Source organism: Aquila chrysaetos, chromosome 2, assembly GCF_900496995.4.
Source record: "Aquila chrysaetos chrysaetos chromosome 2, bAquChr1.4, whole genome shotgun sequence".
Classification (NCBI taxonomy): Eukaryota; Metazoa; Chordata; class Aves; order Accipitriformes; family Accipitridae; genus Aquila; species Aquila chrysaetos.
Genome location: NC_044005.1, coordinates 66,889,131 through 66,905,008, shown reverse-complemented (window position 1 = coordinate 66,905,008; position 15,878 = coordinate 66,889,131). Strand labels below are relative to the sequence as shown.

The window sequence follows — 15,878 nt, the reverse complement described above, 5'->3', positions numbered from 1 at the left end:
CAGGGGGATTTCCTTGCCTACTTTTGAAACAAATCTTAAGAAAATTATTGAAATAATTTTTCCCCTAATAAGTAACTGGTATGTACCAGTACAATTACAAGATCCGTTACTCAAATATAGAAAGAAATTAAATAAGCAATTGGAAAATAATTTCTGAGCATCCTCAGTAGAATCTATTGCATCTCAGTGGATCACACTCAATTCCCATTTGTAACATGTCATATTATTTCTGTCCTTCCTGACAGACAGAGGGCTGTTATTGTGTTTCACTTGAGGACCAATTTTACAGAGAATTTTTGTGTATTAAATCATAGGATGGCTTTGAGCTACTAATGTCATACCATCAAGAAAAAGGCAGTTTGAGTCTAGGATATTTCATGTAAGGTAATTTATAAAACTAAGGAAATATTAATGCTGGTGTACAAGGTACTGCTGAAAAATCACGAGTACTCTGAAGAGTTTGCCCATGCAGAGGCATAAATGAAGTCAAACTGGGAGAGGCACAGAAAAGGGCAGCTAAGATGATCAGGAAGACCTGTTTTACATGAAGAGATTAAAAGAGCTCGGCTTGTTTAGTCTAGCAAAATGAGGGCTGAGGAGAAATATGATTGCTTTCGGTAAATATATCAAGGGAATAAATACAGGGGGAGGGGGGAGCAGGGAGAGAGGCAGAGTGCTGTTAAAACTAAAACATAATGTTGGCACAGGAACAAATGCATATAAACTGTCTGAGTAAATTAAACTGGAAATTAGGAGATGGAGTCTCAAAATCAGCTGAGCCTACTCATAATAGTAGTTGGGAGCAAGAAGAGAGCAAGTTTTAAGATGGATCTTTCTTAATTTATGACGAAGATGATTTGATGAGCTTATCTAGTATAGTAGGGGAATAGGCTTCCACTCCTCTATTCTCATGGCCTTAAACTGTTATTAGAGTCTACAAAAGAATTGGAAGCAATAGTATTGTGCAGTCCAATTTTTCTTTATTCTTGATGGTAATTTTTTTTTTTAACTGCTACTCCTGTGAACTTTGGGTGTCTAAAGGACAAAACTTGCTCTTTCTGAATTTGACAGTATTAGCGACAACAAAAAGTGAACGTTTACTATAAAAGATTGCTGGTGGTTGATGGGTTAGCCAAGTAGTTTTCAGCTTTCCTCAAGAACTGGAGTAACTCTAAAGAGTTAGCAAAAATATAAAGTAATAAAACATCTGTAAAGACTATCTACCAATATTCTGTGATTTCTGCTGGAGTAAAGAATGCAGGATTATGTCATTCCTCATAACATTTGAAGAAAAGACAGGCTCTCGTAATTGGCAAAAACTGTAAACATTGGTAAATCTGATTAAATCCTCCCTTTGGGTTTCTACTGTCTGAAATGGTATAAAAGGACTAGGTGAAGGGTTAGATGATCTCCATGTTCTGTTTCATCCCTGTATTTTTATTTGTTAAACAATACTGTTTGCTACAGTTTTCTATTGCCAGGAATGCCTGGTAAGATGTGAAACCAGGTGAGATGTGAGGCTTTTCATTTGGGGAGTTTCTGTGCCAGGTGCAGTTAAAAAAAAATAAAAAAGACTAAAAAAAAAAATTAAAAATTCCCACAGCAGCATCTGTTTAGCAAGGGAAAGCAGCTATTGAAAACTCTGTGGTTGTTCCTATGGTACCATGAAACCTTTAACTGTGTAGTCTTGATGTTTCATTGTCATATTTCTCTCCATGATACACATAATAATGTATGCAATATATGAAAGGTATGTATAATCAGGGTTACTTAAAATATTTAATTAGATTGCCATTTGAAAATATTTGTACTATTTAATAACTTAGATTAATCTATCTGAGATTCTAGAAACTGTTTACCTTTTTGGTTTTGAGTATTTGCATATGGCACATTTCACTTTCTTTTTTGAAGACCACACATGTCTCATCACATGAGCAATCTGAGAATGTCATGTCTTTCCACTGTGCTTGTGAAGGTCACAGGCCTCCTCCCTGCCTTCGAAGAGGGTGCTTACTAGCACCAACCAGCAGGATTGAAACTGAAAACTAAGCAGATATAGCAAAACGCTAAGTGAGAAGGGAAATGAATTCTCCTAGGGTAGAAGGAAAATAATAGGGCTGAAATGTTTTGATATTGTTGCTCTTGTACTTGGCTCCAGACCTACTTTGAAATAACAGCAAGGATACAAAATAACTTTTCATGCTTAAAAGAGAACACAAAAGTAAGAATTACAGAAAAGTATTGAGAAAGCAGTGATGTACCAGAAAAATTAATTTTATAAAATGAGTCACTCAAAAAGTTGTCCTTTACTGTGCCTATAAATACATAATACATCTACAGTCGACACTGGTCTCATAATAAATGTAAACAGTTTTATACACTGCAAAACTCTGACCCAGCTGTTCCACTGTGACCAGGCTTCAGCAAAATGTCTTTCATGGTTCCACCGGATGGCTTTGGTGTTTAGTGGAGGAAAATTTCAAAGATCTAAAATACAGTTTTTGAAGGATTTGTGCTTACGCTTAGTATGAAATACGTATGTCTGTTGCTGTGGTATTGAGTATGTGCATGATCTGTTAGTTCTTGGGTAAATGTGTGAGGTTTTGCAGAACTAGAACCTTTGATATAGAAAAGAAGAGCTAGAACCAACAGAACCGGATTTCTTTTCTCTTAAAATTGTGTTGATCCTTTTTGTTGTCAAATAGGTATATTTTTGTCACTACAATTTTTCATTTTGTTACTATCCCTTATCTATTTAGAGTCTGTCTTTGCTATGATTTATGTCAAGGTTCTCTTCTGAATGATGCCGCTGGTTCTTAGTATTTAACATAGCAGAGAACCTGGAGGATGTAGGGTCAAGACCCTGTTGTGCTAGGTGCTGATTAAGGACTTTGAAAAAACATGTCCCTGTCCCAGAGACCTCACACTTCCTTTTTTGCTTTAAAGACGCTGAACCCCTTTTCCTAAAAGGGAAAATAGTGTCACCATGTAACTCTTGTCTGTTATAGCAGCAGGGCTAGTCATTTAATACTTTGATTTATAACAGTGTCGTAATCTAAATAGGAAGCAGGTGGAGTTACAACTGGGTAAGATACTTTGGATATTAATGGCTTGGCTTGGCAGTGGAATTCTAAAGCTGTATATACTTTTTCTGTCTTAATTATGCATTCATTAAAAGCTTTTATACCCAACAGAATAAAGTAAATATTGTTTGATCTCTGTAGTGTGCTCCCAGACTGTAGATTTGCACAGCAGGGTCTTGATAATCTGAATAAATTGTATTTCCCCAAGGAGTTTATCTTTCAAATAAGGTCATAAAGAAATGCATTCTTTCCCCTTAGTTCTCCTTGTGCTTTTTCTGCTATTTATAACACAGAGCAGAGGAATAGAGGTATATTGTAGTCTGCTGTGTACTTGGTTATGATTAACTCTAATTTATCAATCTGTTACTTACATCCCTTTCTGTGGCTTGTGCAAGGCAATTATTCTTTAAAGTACAAACGAATAAAGATGGATTTGGAAGTAATTTAAATACAATGTTTATATCTATTATTCCTGTTTGACAATTTATCATATCTCTACATTAAAATACACCTCTGTATTAAAACATGGACAATGTCACATCGTTTATTTTGAATATTTAATATTGTCATCTTTCAGATTGTTTGTTCAGAAAACTGCTTTTCTTTTACGAGGGTTTTAAATGCCATCTCATTGTTAAATTGGTTGGCGTCTAAAGGTTGATACTACTGAATCGGAAGACTGGTAGTGTAGAACAATGGATTCTCTTCAGAGAGGGGGGAAGCAGGGGGATGTATAGTAAGTAGAATGCACAGGATCAAAGATATTTTCTCATTTTAGAAGTAGATACTGATAAATAATTTGGCAAATTTATCAAATTGGTTTCAGTTTACTGTGAGATTTTTAGGACTACTTCAACTTTTAGTTTTAAGATCTGTATATATAATCTTATACATATTTTCTTAGTCTGAATGTGTTTCAGCAGTGTAACATACATCATATTAGAAGAGATAGGATCGCTACCTTTCCCTAATTCTCTTCAGCTCTTAGTGACAGTTCTGCTTGTGTTCATATTTCATCCTTCAGTTCAAAAAAGATAAGTGGCATATATTTAAAAGTTTATAAAAACAAGATTAAAAGTTTCAATAATTTACATAAGCCTGTTTTGTATTGCAAGTCTTTAAAGAACGTATATTGCGATACAGTACCGGAAAGTTGCATGCTTTTGAATTTTGTAGGTGCTCTTTTAACACAATATAATAAAATTTGTGGAAAACAGAGGCTGCCAGAACTGTTTTTCATGACCACACCTAATTTTGATTACTTAGTAACCTATTTCATTTTTTAACAAAGTTTTTAATTCAATTAAGAGTTTAGTTTGAAAATCTATTCACATCAGACTGAGTTGACAGTGATTGCTTTGATACTTCCAGTTGGATTTTTTTAAACCTAGAAGGTAAGGGGCGTTTTTTTTTTTTTTTTAAATTTTTTGCAACTAACTTACATACTACATTTTAGTCTGTTTCTGAACATCTTACCACATACAAAGAGCTAAGTTATCTGATCTGTGGTATACATCTTGCAATCTCAGTGTGACATTTTTGCCCTTTAGTATCATCACAGAGACTGTAATGTATAGTACTGTATAATTTTGATTTGAATATTGGTATGACAGTCTGATAGTTTTCATTTGTAAAAGCTAATGCACTTTTGCTGCTTTGGCTGTGAAATACAAACCTGTAGATCAACTCTAACCTTACAAACCAGAAACAAATGTTTCTGATTAAAGGCCAAGACCAGTTTTAACAAAATATACTTGCAATATTCATCAAGCAGTAAACCCTAAGTCCAGCAGGTCACTAACACATTATGTTAGGCAAAGCATCGAAAATCCTCTGAAGCTTACCAATGAAAATAAGAAAACAAATAAGCCCCCATAATAAATAAATAAATAGGCACATAAATAAATAAGCATCTGAAATAAGTGAACACATAAAAATAAATAATATTGTAAATAAACAACTGCTGAGAGTTTATTTATCCATCCATAAGTATATTTGGCCTCTTCAACTGTATGACAGCTTTCATAAAAAACTTCAATTGGTGTTGATTTGAGGGGATTGGGGAGTTTAGGGGATCATCCAAAATACCCAAACCAAAAATGAAGGCTTACCAGTGTCTTTCAGATTTTACTGAAAATGTGAAGATTTTTTCAGGGGAAAACTGCATGTGTATCATATTACTGTTTCTCTCTAATGAGGAAGGACTTTATTATGTTATCTCCAGTATTGTCCTCTTCTGAAGTCTACCAAGAGCCATCTGTCCTTCTCCATTGACACTTAGTGGGGTTTGATCAGGCCTGTAATTTAGATGGGCTGTTGATCCTCAGATCACAATGCTTGATTATTTATTTGTTTACTTTAATCCTCCCCAGATATAGCTGTTGACTACAAAAGAGCTCAATAAATATACACTGAGCTCTTCTAAATTTCTTTCTGGATGTTTGGCATTCATTCAATCAGGGAGTTCTTTGAAAAGATAGTCTTCCAAACCAGGGACAATAAACCATGGTTGTTGCTTGACAAATGCTGTGATGTTTACTTTGATTTTACTCCTATGTGTTGTTGCCACCATTGCATGGCCATCACAGAAGTGGTGGTGTGAGGTACCATCTGTGATCTGCAGATATTAAATCACTGAGCAAGCACACAGACCAGATACCTCTCATGTAAAATTCATTCCGTTCTCTTTCTTTCTGCAATTGGGGAGGATTTATCCTTACCTCCTCTATGTTAGCGTGAAGAGGAATTGACACTAGAATATCTGTGGCTTTTGGGATGATGGCTGTTAGTGCTTGTTCTGACAACATGGAGAACTTTTCTTTGTTCTTCCAAGAAAACAATGTGAAACTTGTATGCGACAGTTTAAGTAGATAATGGATAGGATTTATCTTTAACGTACAACTCTGCCAGGGAAGGTGCGCCGTTCAGACCCGGAGATTATGTAACAAGCAGGAGCCTCCACAGGAATTTGCTTCAGTTTCCTCCAGTACTGACTCCTCTAAGCAGGTGAAAAAAATTCTTTCTCCACTCTCCATTGCATATGCATAAACAGCTCCACAGTCATTGGGACAGCCACCCAATTCACACGTTCAAGATGTAGTCCATAAAACATTCCAAAAAAACCCCTCTTCGCACTTTCCCATCTTCCCTGTTGCTCTGCTCTATCTGCCAGCCGTGCAGCTCATTTGACATTTACAAGATTTCTTGTCAGTTTCATTTGGTGCTGCCATTCCATCCAGCAGAGCAGTGAAAGTGAAATTGACTTAATTTAGTCTGTTTCTCTTTCCTGCTCTAGTCCCTATGTTAACTAACCAGCAAAGTGAAACTGACAAGACTTCTTGTCATTTTCACACATGGAGCTGGTCAAGGAGAAGGCAGCTGATAGGGAGCAATGCGGTAAATTGGAAGATGAAAACCAGGATTGCAGAGGGGAGAGGAAGGGAGGTGAGAGCATACAGCAAGAACAGAGAAAACGGGTAAACATGCTTATTTCCCAGACATCCTGGGTGCTTTTCGCTAATATGGATGAATTCTTGGCTTCTCCCCTGAAGGGAGCAGTGTGGTCTAGAATAGCACTAGTTAGCTAATTTACAAGGGATGCCAAGTTGAAAATGTTAGCCTGTAAATATAGGTTATCTGTTACCAGGATGTAAAAAAACTTCCTGCCCTGATTTACGTAGCTTTTGGCTCTGCAGATTTTCTCCCCCTTCTTCTAGCAGCAGAAGGAATATGAGGCCAACATCCACTATAGGTTGATATCAGTGATTGGGGGAAAAAGGGTCTATTTGTTCATTGAAGATAAATTTATATGTAATAAAATGTAGCTCAGCATCTCGTATTTTGTAAGGTTTCATGGAACTAAAAGTTGTACTACACAGGTGCTCTAGCTCAATCAAAACAGTAAATAATGAACAAACAATTGCTTTGTAACAAACCGTTGTAGTTAACATACTTTTTTTTTTTTAATCCACTTGTTAACTCCTGTGAGATCTTGTTATACAGTGTAAATCATGCTGGTTTATTATATTATGTACAAATCCGTATTTCTTACAGATGCTTTATGTGTATATAACCTTAGCAGTTGCAATATAAATTAGTACTATCATATATATTTGCATATGCACTGGTAACATTTACACATACATTTTGAATGAGGCTGTGTTAATTAATTTCAAGTTGCATTGCCTTCCTTCTCCACAGCTCCAAAAGAACAACCTTTTTTCATTATCTGAGACTTGTGGAGTTTTTTGTCCTCTGTTTTGGGTTTTTTTTCTAAGACATATTTTGTTTGCTTCACTCTTTTAGGAATTAAATAGTTATAATTACTTGGACCTGTATAAGCTTGCGGACCTCTTCAACCTCACTTTGTTGGAGAATGCAGTGGTTGACTTCTTAGTAAAACATCTCTCTGAGCTATTGAAGAGTCATCCTGAAGAAGTTCTGGCACTCCCATACTGTCTGCTTCGAGAGGTTTTTAAAAGTGATAGACTCACTTCACTCAGTGAAGAACAAATCTGGCAGGTAAGGAGATTGGTGAACAAGCGAATGTGTGATACTCTATAAACCATAGCAGTAATCTGTTGTTTTGAAACCCTGGAGCAATCTCGAGGGAGAATAAGCACTTGAGCAAAAACTGTGAGTAACAACCAAGGGAAAATTTTAAATGAAATTCAAAAAATGTTGTGTTGTGTTAATGCAATTAGTTTGTTTGAAAAAGAAATTTGTCTTAATGCTTAACTTGTGTTATTCAGATATAGCCAGAGATTTTCTTTGAGAGCTAACTCTGTTCATGGGAAGAGATCGCTGATGCATGCAACTCAATTATCATTGCCTCTGGTGAGGCTAGTGCCACAAGTCTGGTGGCAAACTTGCTTCTGCAGTCTCTCCCATTCACTTCAGACAAACTTAGCTGTGTAACTTCAATAGTCATTTAAATTGTTTAGGCCACCACAGCTGACTTTGCCTGAAGTAAATTAGAGAATCATCACACAGGCTGCTCTGCTCAGAGATGAGTGGAGGCTTCAGTGGAAGGTTTGCGGCAAGAAGCTGAAGATGGTGATCATTTCCTTTAAAAAAGCTGGATCTAGAAAAGGGCCAGGTTGCTAGCCATAGAATATAAGCAAGATAAAACCATTATGTTGTGACCTTTAGTGTGTGTGTGGAGGGGAAACCTAACATGAAAAAAACCATGTAGCCTGTAAAGAGAAACACAAAAACTAAACCAAAATCTATCCTTGGAAACGTTCCCATCATATGACTGTAAAAACTGCAATTCATGATATAGTGGAAGGAAATGTCTATAATGTTGGTTACCCAAACACTTCTTTCTGTTTCCTTTTTGCTGTCATGTTTTATAGAGGAAAGTATTTCAGGGTATTTCAAGGTAGAATATAACTTGCTTGAAAGAAACTTGTGCTTTCTTTTTAGGAAGTGGGTCAATATTGGTCCAACAGAGAAGACTGAGAGTCAGAAGACCGATTTATATTTCAATCCCTGTTATTTATCCACTTATCTTTTGGATTATTCTAAGCAAATAATTTCTTTTATATGCCATTGTTTTCTCAAAGTGTAAAATGTGTGTTCATCTGTGGGGCACTTCATGTTCTATGGAGGAATAACGTCACGCTGGAACAAAATATTTATTCTTAAGAAATAAAAATGTCTAGTTAAGCTTTTCAAACCACAAAGACAGTATGCAAATGTAACTTAATCCTTCAGGCTGGTAACTGGCATATTTGTTTCCAAAACTTTAAAGCTTTAGGTTATGGAGTATTTTACAGAGATGATATTTTCTGCAAATACTAATAAAAAGTTAGACTCTTTCCTGTCCTAGTCTCTGGAGGATGTCTGTACAACAAGACCTGCAGCACACTACCCATGATGGTGGGTTTGGTTTGGTTTTTTAAGGCACGATACTCTGGACTTCTAGCCCATATTCTCTTTATCAGAAAAGGTTTTGATGTACGAGTTCATATATGGGGCATGACTGATTGGCCAGTTGGGTTTTATCATAATTTCTCTGCAGGGTCATTGAAATCTCTTAGCTACATGCTTGGGTATACTTTTGCTAGAAAAGTTGCTACAGAAAGCCATACAAATGCCAGCTCAGTAATGAGAAAGTGTATCCAGAGTAATATGCCCTCTGCAACCTGCTGAAACAAAGTTTGGGAAGTGGGAGTTCTTAAATCTTGTGTCATTGTCCTGTCTTGCAGGAAGAACTCAGAAATAATTTTCTCAATTGTGTGCGGTCCGGTCGATGAACACTTTATGAGGCAAATATGACAAAGATTCTGTTTCTGTTGCAGGGTCATACTGGGGAGAGATACTTATAGGTAATATGCTGCTTTCTGAGTGACAACAAACTCCACACTGTCCATTTAAGTGTTATCATAATTGCCTCTCTAAAGGTTACTAATGCTGTTCCGAAGAATTTTTTTTAAACTAGTTTTCCGCTGCAGGCAAAATGTGTGTGTGTCTTTTTAATTCAGTTTGTACAACCAGGAATAAATATATATTTATAAATATTCCAGGTCCCCAGAATGAATTAAAAGACACACATAAATATTTACCAATTTAGGCATTCAGAAGGCAATAAGAAACTGGTTTTTTGCTTTATCTTAGTAAATAAGTAATTCCCTCATAGTCAACCCAATAGAAGAAAATCAAATCAGACCAGCTATATTGCCTCAAGTGTAGTTAAGTTCATCATTTTTGCTAAGGTTATAGTGGTAATGCAATATACCATGGAAGAATCTAATATTCAGCCCAGGGTGAAGATTGGGTATGCCAGAGGATTAGTGTCAGGGTGCTTTATAGAAGTGAAACTTGATGGACAGGCTGGAGACAGATCTACAGAATCTCATTAAATTGCTGAATTGTTCATTACTGAGCACTCTCACTGTAATAAAGTGCTCATTGACTTTGACAAATCCCCATCCCATGTCTTAAGGAAGAACAGCAAAGCAAGAGGTGTTGGGGAAGCTGGAGGAAATTGGCACAAAGTGGGGCAGATAATAGAAAAGCTGATGGGGGGATGCTACTGTTTGATTTGTCTGTCTTACCTGTGACTAGTGTGGCCTCCTGCACACATACATGCATGCGTGTTATAGTGATATGAATTCAGCATGTCCCCAAGGCACCTTTACTGGTAGGGCTCCCATGAAGCCCTAAGCACAAATTAAAGCTTCCCTCAGAGAACCTCTGGAAAAGGTGCCACTGTCTGCAGAGCACAGTTATTTTCACTAGTTTAAATTCCCCATGTCCACTGGGCGATTCGATCCTAATGCACATAAAGATTAAGGCAGTTATTTTAATGCATCAAAATGTGTACACAGTGATGCTTGAATGTGATTTGAACTGAAGTGACTGTAGCTCATATCTGGCGCGTTTTGGATTTTTGTTAGACCACCAATTCGTAATTGCCCTATTTTAGTGACTATGGTGAAATATAACTTTGAAAAAAACAAGTTTGAGAAAGTTAAACAGTAATATTAATGTCAGTGTACTAGGATGTGGATTAATGTACAGTACTACAGTAATTCCTGTTGATTCTTTCAGAAAGAAAAATGTGACTTCCAAACCAGGGTAAAGTGGATGAACAAAGTGGTTCATTCCTTCTTCTACCTCTTAAAATCTTACCAGACTCTTTGGCTTGATGTACGTGTCTTATTTTTAGCAGAGACAATAGACAAGGAATATAATGAGGTGTTTCTTAAATAAACCACAAAAAGAGAGCCCACCAGAAAACCTCTGTAGGCTGTGAAGTTGGAGCAATTTACTAGTCTCCATCATTAGGGGGTTTTTAGCTAGGCTAAGCTAGTAACAATGATTATTAGTTGACATTTGCATAGGATTTGTTTGCATATTGAGTTTTTACATTTTACTAGCATGTGAGATTATGAAATATGATTTTGTATGTATGAAATACATGATTTGTCAGCTGCATTGAAATGTGAGTAAACTTAAAGCAGTGACATGGAAGAAAGGATTAAACAAAATAATGAAGAAAACCAAGGAAGAACCCCGAAGAAGTTGGAGGAAAAAAAAGCAAATTCTTTGGTATTTTTCTTCTTCATCATGAGCTGTGTGGAATGCTTTTTTTTACAGGAAACGGTCATGATGAGGACATAAAGGTCTAGTTTATCATGAAGTGAAAAGTGAATCTTTTCATAATTGACCATTACTGGAAAGGCTCATTGGCTCTACTTTAAGGAAGCAGATGAATTCTTTCCCTTGATAATTGAAAGGTAACCAACCCTGTAAGACAGAATGTATTCTCAGAGAAATCTAGCAGTAGAGGCCTTCTTGTTGGAACCTTAGCAAGTAGAAAGCAAGCCAAAGATTTAAGTAAAAAAAAGATGATAGCCTTAGTTGTAATATACTTATGCGTTATCATGTTCGTCATTAAAAACTTCACTGTCATAAGGCTTAACTGTTCATATTTCAAGGATCATACTAATAGTTACAGATAGAAATATCTACTAGATCATTCTGTCTCCCAGCAGTACGTTGGTCAAATGATACTGTATTAAATACTGCACTTGATCCAAGGTGAACTCTCGAATCACGTTTGGCAAAAAACCTTAACATGAGATCAGTATAGATTAGTTCCTTCCTTCTCTGCTACTGGCTAAGTAGGTTGTTAAAGGATATATATCTTTTTAAACAGCTAACATTAAAAATAGATCAATTTTAGTATTTGCCAATACTTCCTCTGGAGTTAAGGTTAGGAGTTTTTGTTTGGTGTTTTACTTTGCTATGCAACTCAGTTCCTTGGTAATCAACTGATAAGCAAGCAATCTAGGAAAAATTGGTAGCTAAAACTGCATGAGTAGTTTATTCAGCTAGAAAGCACGCAACTATGTTGTGTCTTTTCCAGAGCTGGGCTCCCAAGACATTCTAGCCCTGTTAACTTCCTTGTGTGCAACATGTGAACTTGTGTTCATAAAGTAGATGGTTCCACATACAAAAGTGTAGCACTAGTTATTCCTTTTGTTACTGTGGATGTGATGTGCAAAATCAGTCTTTGGTCCCTGTATTAGAGAAGCGTCTTTGCTTAAATAAGTAGAAAAATAAGAGACAGGAAGACTACAGTGTTACAGGTCAATATGAGTTGTTAAGCATCTATTTTATAAAAATAAATGTATAAATCCGATTTTCTTATTACAGTCCTGTTTATTCTTTTCTAAGGAAGAGTAAACTGCCCTATTTTCAATTGCCTTTTCATATACTTGAGCTCCGTATTGAATCTCCTGGTGGCATTTGTGGAGGGCCAAAAGTATTCTCCAGCAGAAATCCCACAGAGTTCAGTACTGTAGGAAATTTTGCAGTGTACACATTATAGCAGGCTGTTATGATAGAACAGTTCTCTGCTGAAGACAGGCCCACAGACATCTTCCATACATCTCCAGTGATGCCCACATTTTCCTATGCAGAACAGCAGTTTCTAAAGTGGGTTGTCATGTTCCAGTACAAGCTTGCCATTCCTTCAGTGCAGTACTTGATATTTTTTTTCTGTCAATCTTTTGATTCTACAGAACAATTTTTAATGTGGAGAGAGCAAAATTCATGTTTCTCAGGGGTATATATATGTTTTGATGAAATGTGGACTAAGTGCCTTGCTAAATGTGAACTTAAGTTTTACTGCAAAACAAGTAACAACATAAAATAGTAAGTGAAGGAAAGCATCTCAGTAATCAACGTTGTGTTTAAACAGTATATTAGCCTTTCACTGTTCAAGAAATAAGCTTAAGTGCTCTCTTGGGCAATAAGTGAAATCATGTCTGGTGGTCTAATGCTTGTCCCTAGTGAGTATTTACCCTAAGTAGAAAACCACCACACTAAAATGTGGCTGTCAGTCTCTCATCAGGAGAGGCATAGGAGAGAAAAAAAGGAGTTTGATGCATATCAAGGCCGAGGTGAATTGGTGGGGCTATATGGGAAAATTAGCATATTGCCCCTGCGTGTTTTGCTGTGTTTTCACCCCCTTTTTAGTACCCTTTTTGTGAGTAGTCTATATAAAAGTGCCAAAGAGCCACCCTTGAATCCCAGTATCCACTGTGCTGGATCTGTTATGGTTGCACTGTGTATCATGACTAGCTGCAAGCAAGATTACATAGTTATCCTCAAATAAAAATAGTGTGAAAACATAGCCTATCATAGGATGTAGGTTTCCTTTTCCTAAGGCTAATCCTCGTAATCACAGGTATCTCACCTGAATTGACTGTGTGCAATGGTAATATTCCTTACAGCCTCTCCAGACTATTTGTGTGGGATTCATTTTTATAAACATAGGCACGTGCAGCATTTTTATATATAGGCCAAGCTGGCAGTTATGGCACAGCATCTGCAAGGAGATCAGTGTCTACTGGAGCTGTAGACTAGACAGGGTTCATGCAGGCTACAGTGGATCAAGGCAGTGGATGTAGACAGCTGAATCTCAAGCTCTGCTCTGCTGATGTGCTCAGGTCACACACATTTTACCTGATACAACTTCTGCATCACTTGTAATAGTAATGGCATTTTGGCTTATAGGGAAAATGAATGCTGCCCCTGTTGGTACTGTCCCCTTACTTTATGAAACACCTTTCCCCCTTTGCCTGCCTTAGCTTAAATGTAATAGGCTCTTAATCTTGTCCTTTACAGTAACGTTTTGTGAACTTTATATATGCTTTTGTTCTGAACTTTTGAAAGTTTCTACCTGTTATTTTTTGAATCTTAGCCAATCTTGTTACTGTTATTTATAAAGTGCAGCAGTATAGAAAGGGATTTTCTATATTAAAACCAGTTTTTTTGTTAGGAGCAACTGTGTGTTCTTCTAATTTTCTTTTTGATACATGTCAGTTCCAATCAGAAAACTTGATTATTTTGCTGCTATTGCTGTGAGCATTACTGGAGGGTATTACTTTTGCCTCAGTGTCCTACAGTAATATTGCCTCACATTATTTATCCCAGATATACTTCAGAACTGCACAGGGCATCACACCAGTATTTAGGAAGGCTGCTGTGCCCACAGCTCTTCAATTTAGGTCACTTCTTCAGCTAAGTAATGGATGGATGTATGTTTTGATTTGGAAAGCCAAAAGAGGACACCAAGGTGTGCACACAGCATGAGTGCTTCTGTGATCTTGCATTCTGCATTTGAATGAGTCTGTTATGGAGGGGTTTGTGTTGACTGTTATGCTCTTCATGGCAGTGATCTATTGGAGGTTAACTGAAGTATAATTGTATTAATACACAGGTATATAGTTACATAAAAGAAAGTTGCTCTGGCTGTTGTGAAAGCCAGGCGTCGTTGGAAATACACATTGCTTTCATTTTTAAGTTAAAGAAAAGAACATAAATAAAGTTTAAAACCAGCAGATACCATGTATGATCAAATGAGGCAGTCTGTTGTTACTATCTTAGTTAGTGTCTTCCATTGAGACACGAATGTTAGTTTAAGCTTGTGGAAAAATGATAGAAAATGGGAAGCTCTTTTGAGAATTCCCAGCTCCATATTTCAATAAGTTTTCCTTTGGGAGCTGGTAGAAGCATTACTTCTATTTGTAACTATGGAATCAAAGAAGATGGAGAAAGAAAATTGCATTCCAGGTTATCTAAAACCATACAAATTGTCATCAATGTGTTAAGATAGCTAGAATCCAGTTTTGGGGTTAAGTACCTAAACTAAGTGTGTAAAGTTAGATGAAGTAAATTTGCACTCGTACGTCTAGACCTGCTGTTAAGTAGGTTAGTTCAGCATGACTGCTGAGATCTGGCTACCTCTTGTCCCTTGCTATCACTGCTGCCCCAGGACCAGGACACTAGTGGCTCCAGGAGAGTGAGGAGGCAAGGAGATGGAAAAGCAGTAGCACTCCTGCATGTCCTTGCTTACTCCAAGAGGGAGACCCTTGGCAGCTTCTAGATGTACGAGTGAGCTGCAGAGCTGGGGGTTTCATTGCCTTACGACAAAGGGGTCCTTATACTCCTTAGATCACCTTGGGGTCCCTCGTGCCAGGGAGAAATGGAAGAAATTATAACAAATACATTTGTCAAAAAGATCTTAAGAAGCGCCACTGTGAAGTGGCTTCCAATCTAGAGGTGTATGTGGGATAATAATGACAGATGGAAAGATCACAGTCTCCGATGTAAGAATGTGTGCTGAAAAGCTTTCAGACTGCTGCTTTAGGGTGGACCCTATTTTAGTGTTCATGTAAAACCGTATAGGTCTGAATTCTATGATGTTCACCTTTTAGCAGTTGCACTTGTCTCAGTTTGCTTCACATGTGACTTAGTTGGTTTAAATAATAAATTTGTTTGTTTTAATCTTGTAGTAAGGAAGTTCTGACATTCCCAATTCATGAGATACATTTGGGATCTTAAAAGCATTTACAAATGTGGCTCTCAGTGTTTAAGTCACTTTTTAAAAGAAATAACATTCTTAGGACAATTGGTTGATTTTGAAAAATTAACTCATCACTTAAAAATAATACGAGTCCTGCATTAATCTGAAGCCTATCATGTGGGGATTAAATCAAATTCAATAAAATTGACATCACTGAGAAGAACTGATTTGATTAAAAAGGGAAACTATTCTCTTCTCAAAAAAGCTGAGTGAGCTTCTGCTAGTGTACTTCCTTGTTGGTTTTGTATTTAAAAAAGCAATGGGGAAAAAAATATCCTTTTGTGAAAAATCAGCCAAAAGAAATACCAACTCCTAAAATACCTACATAACTTTGTTGTTGTCATGCTGTCCTCTGAGGCACATTCTTCATGGGACTTGAGAAAGCAGAAGTAAATTGTCTGCTGACAGGG

At 36.8% G+C, this 15,878-nt stretch overlaps 1 protein-coding gene across 14 annotated transcripts in view; it reads left to right on the top strand.

Annotated features, from left to right (window-relative positions):
* Positions 1–15,878, top strand: part of KLHL32 (kelch like family member 32) — a 131,379-nt gene that overhangs the window by 84,413 nt on the left and 31,088 nt on the right. For 11 of the 14 annotated variants that reach the window (XR_003926509.1, XR_003926503.1, XM_041118572.1 and 8 more), the window contains one exon: positions 7,389–7,604. The exons of 1 other annotated variant lie outside the window; for it this stretch is intronic. Coding sequence is in view for 10 of the 13 variants with exons in the window: in XM_041118572.1 (XP_040974506.1) it covers positions 7,389–7,604 (216 nt within the window). In the remaining 3 variants the exon portion in view is untranslated. Of the gene's footprint in view, positions 1–7,388; positions 7,605–8,510; positions 8,844–15,878 lie in introns of those variants that run through there. 2 more of the 14 variants (XM_030036339.1, XM_030036362.2) reach the window with 2 other exon arrangements.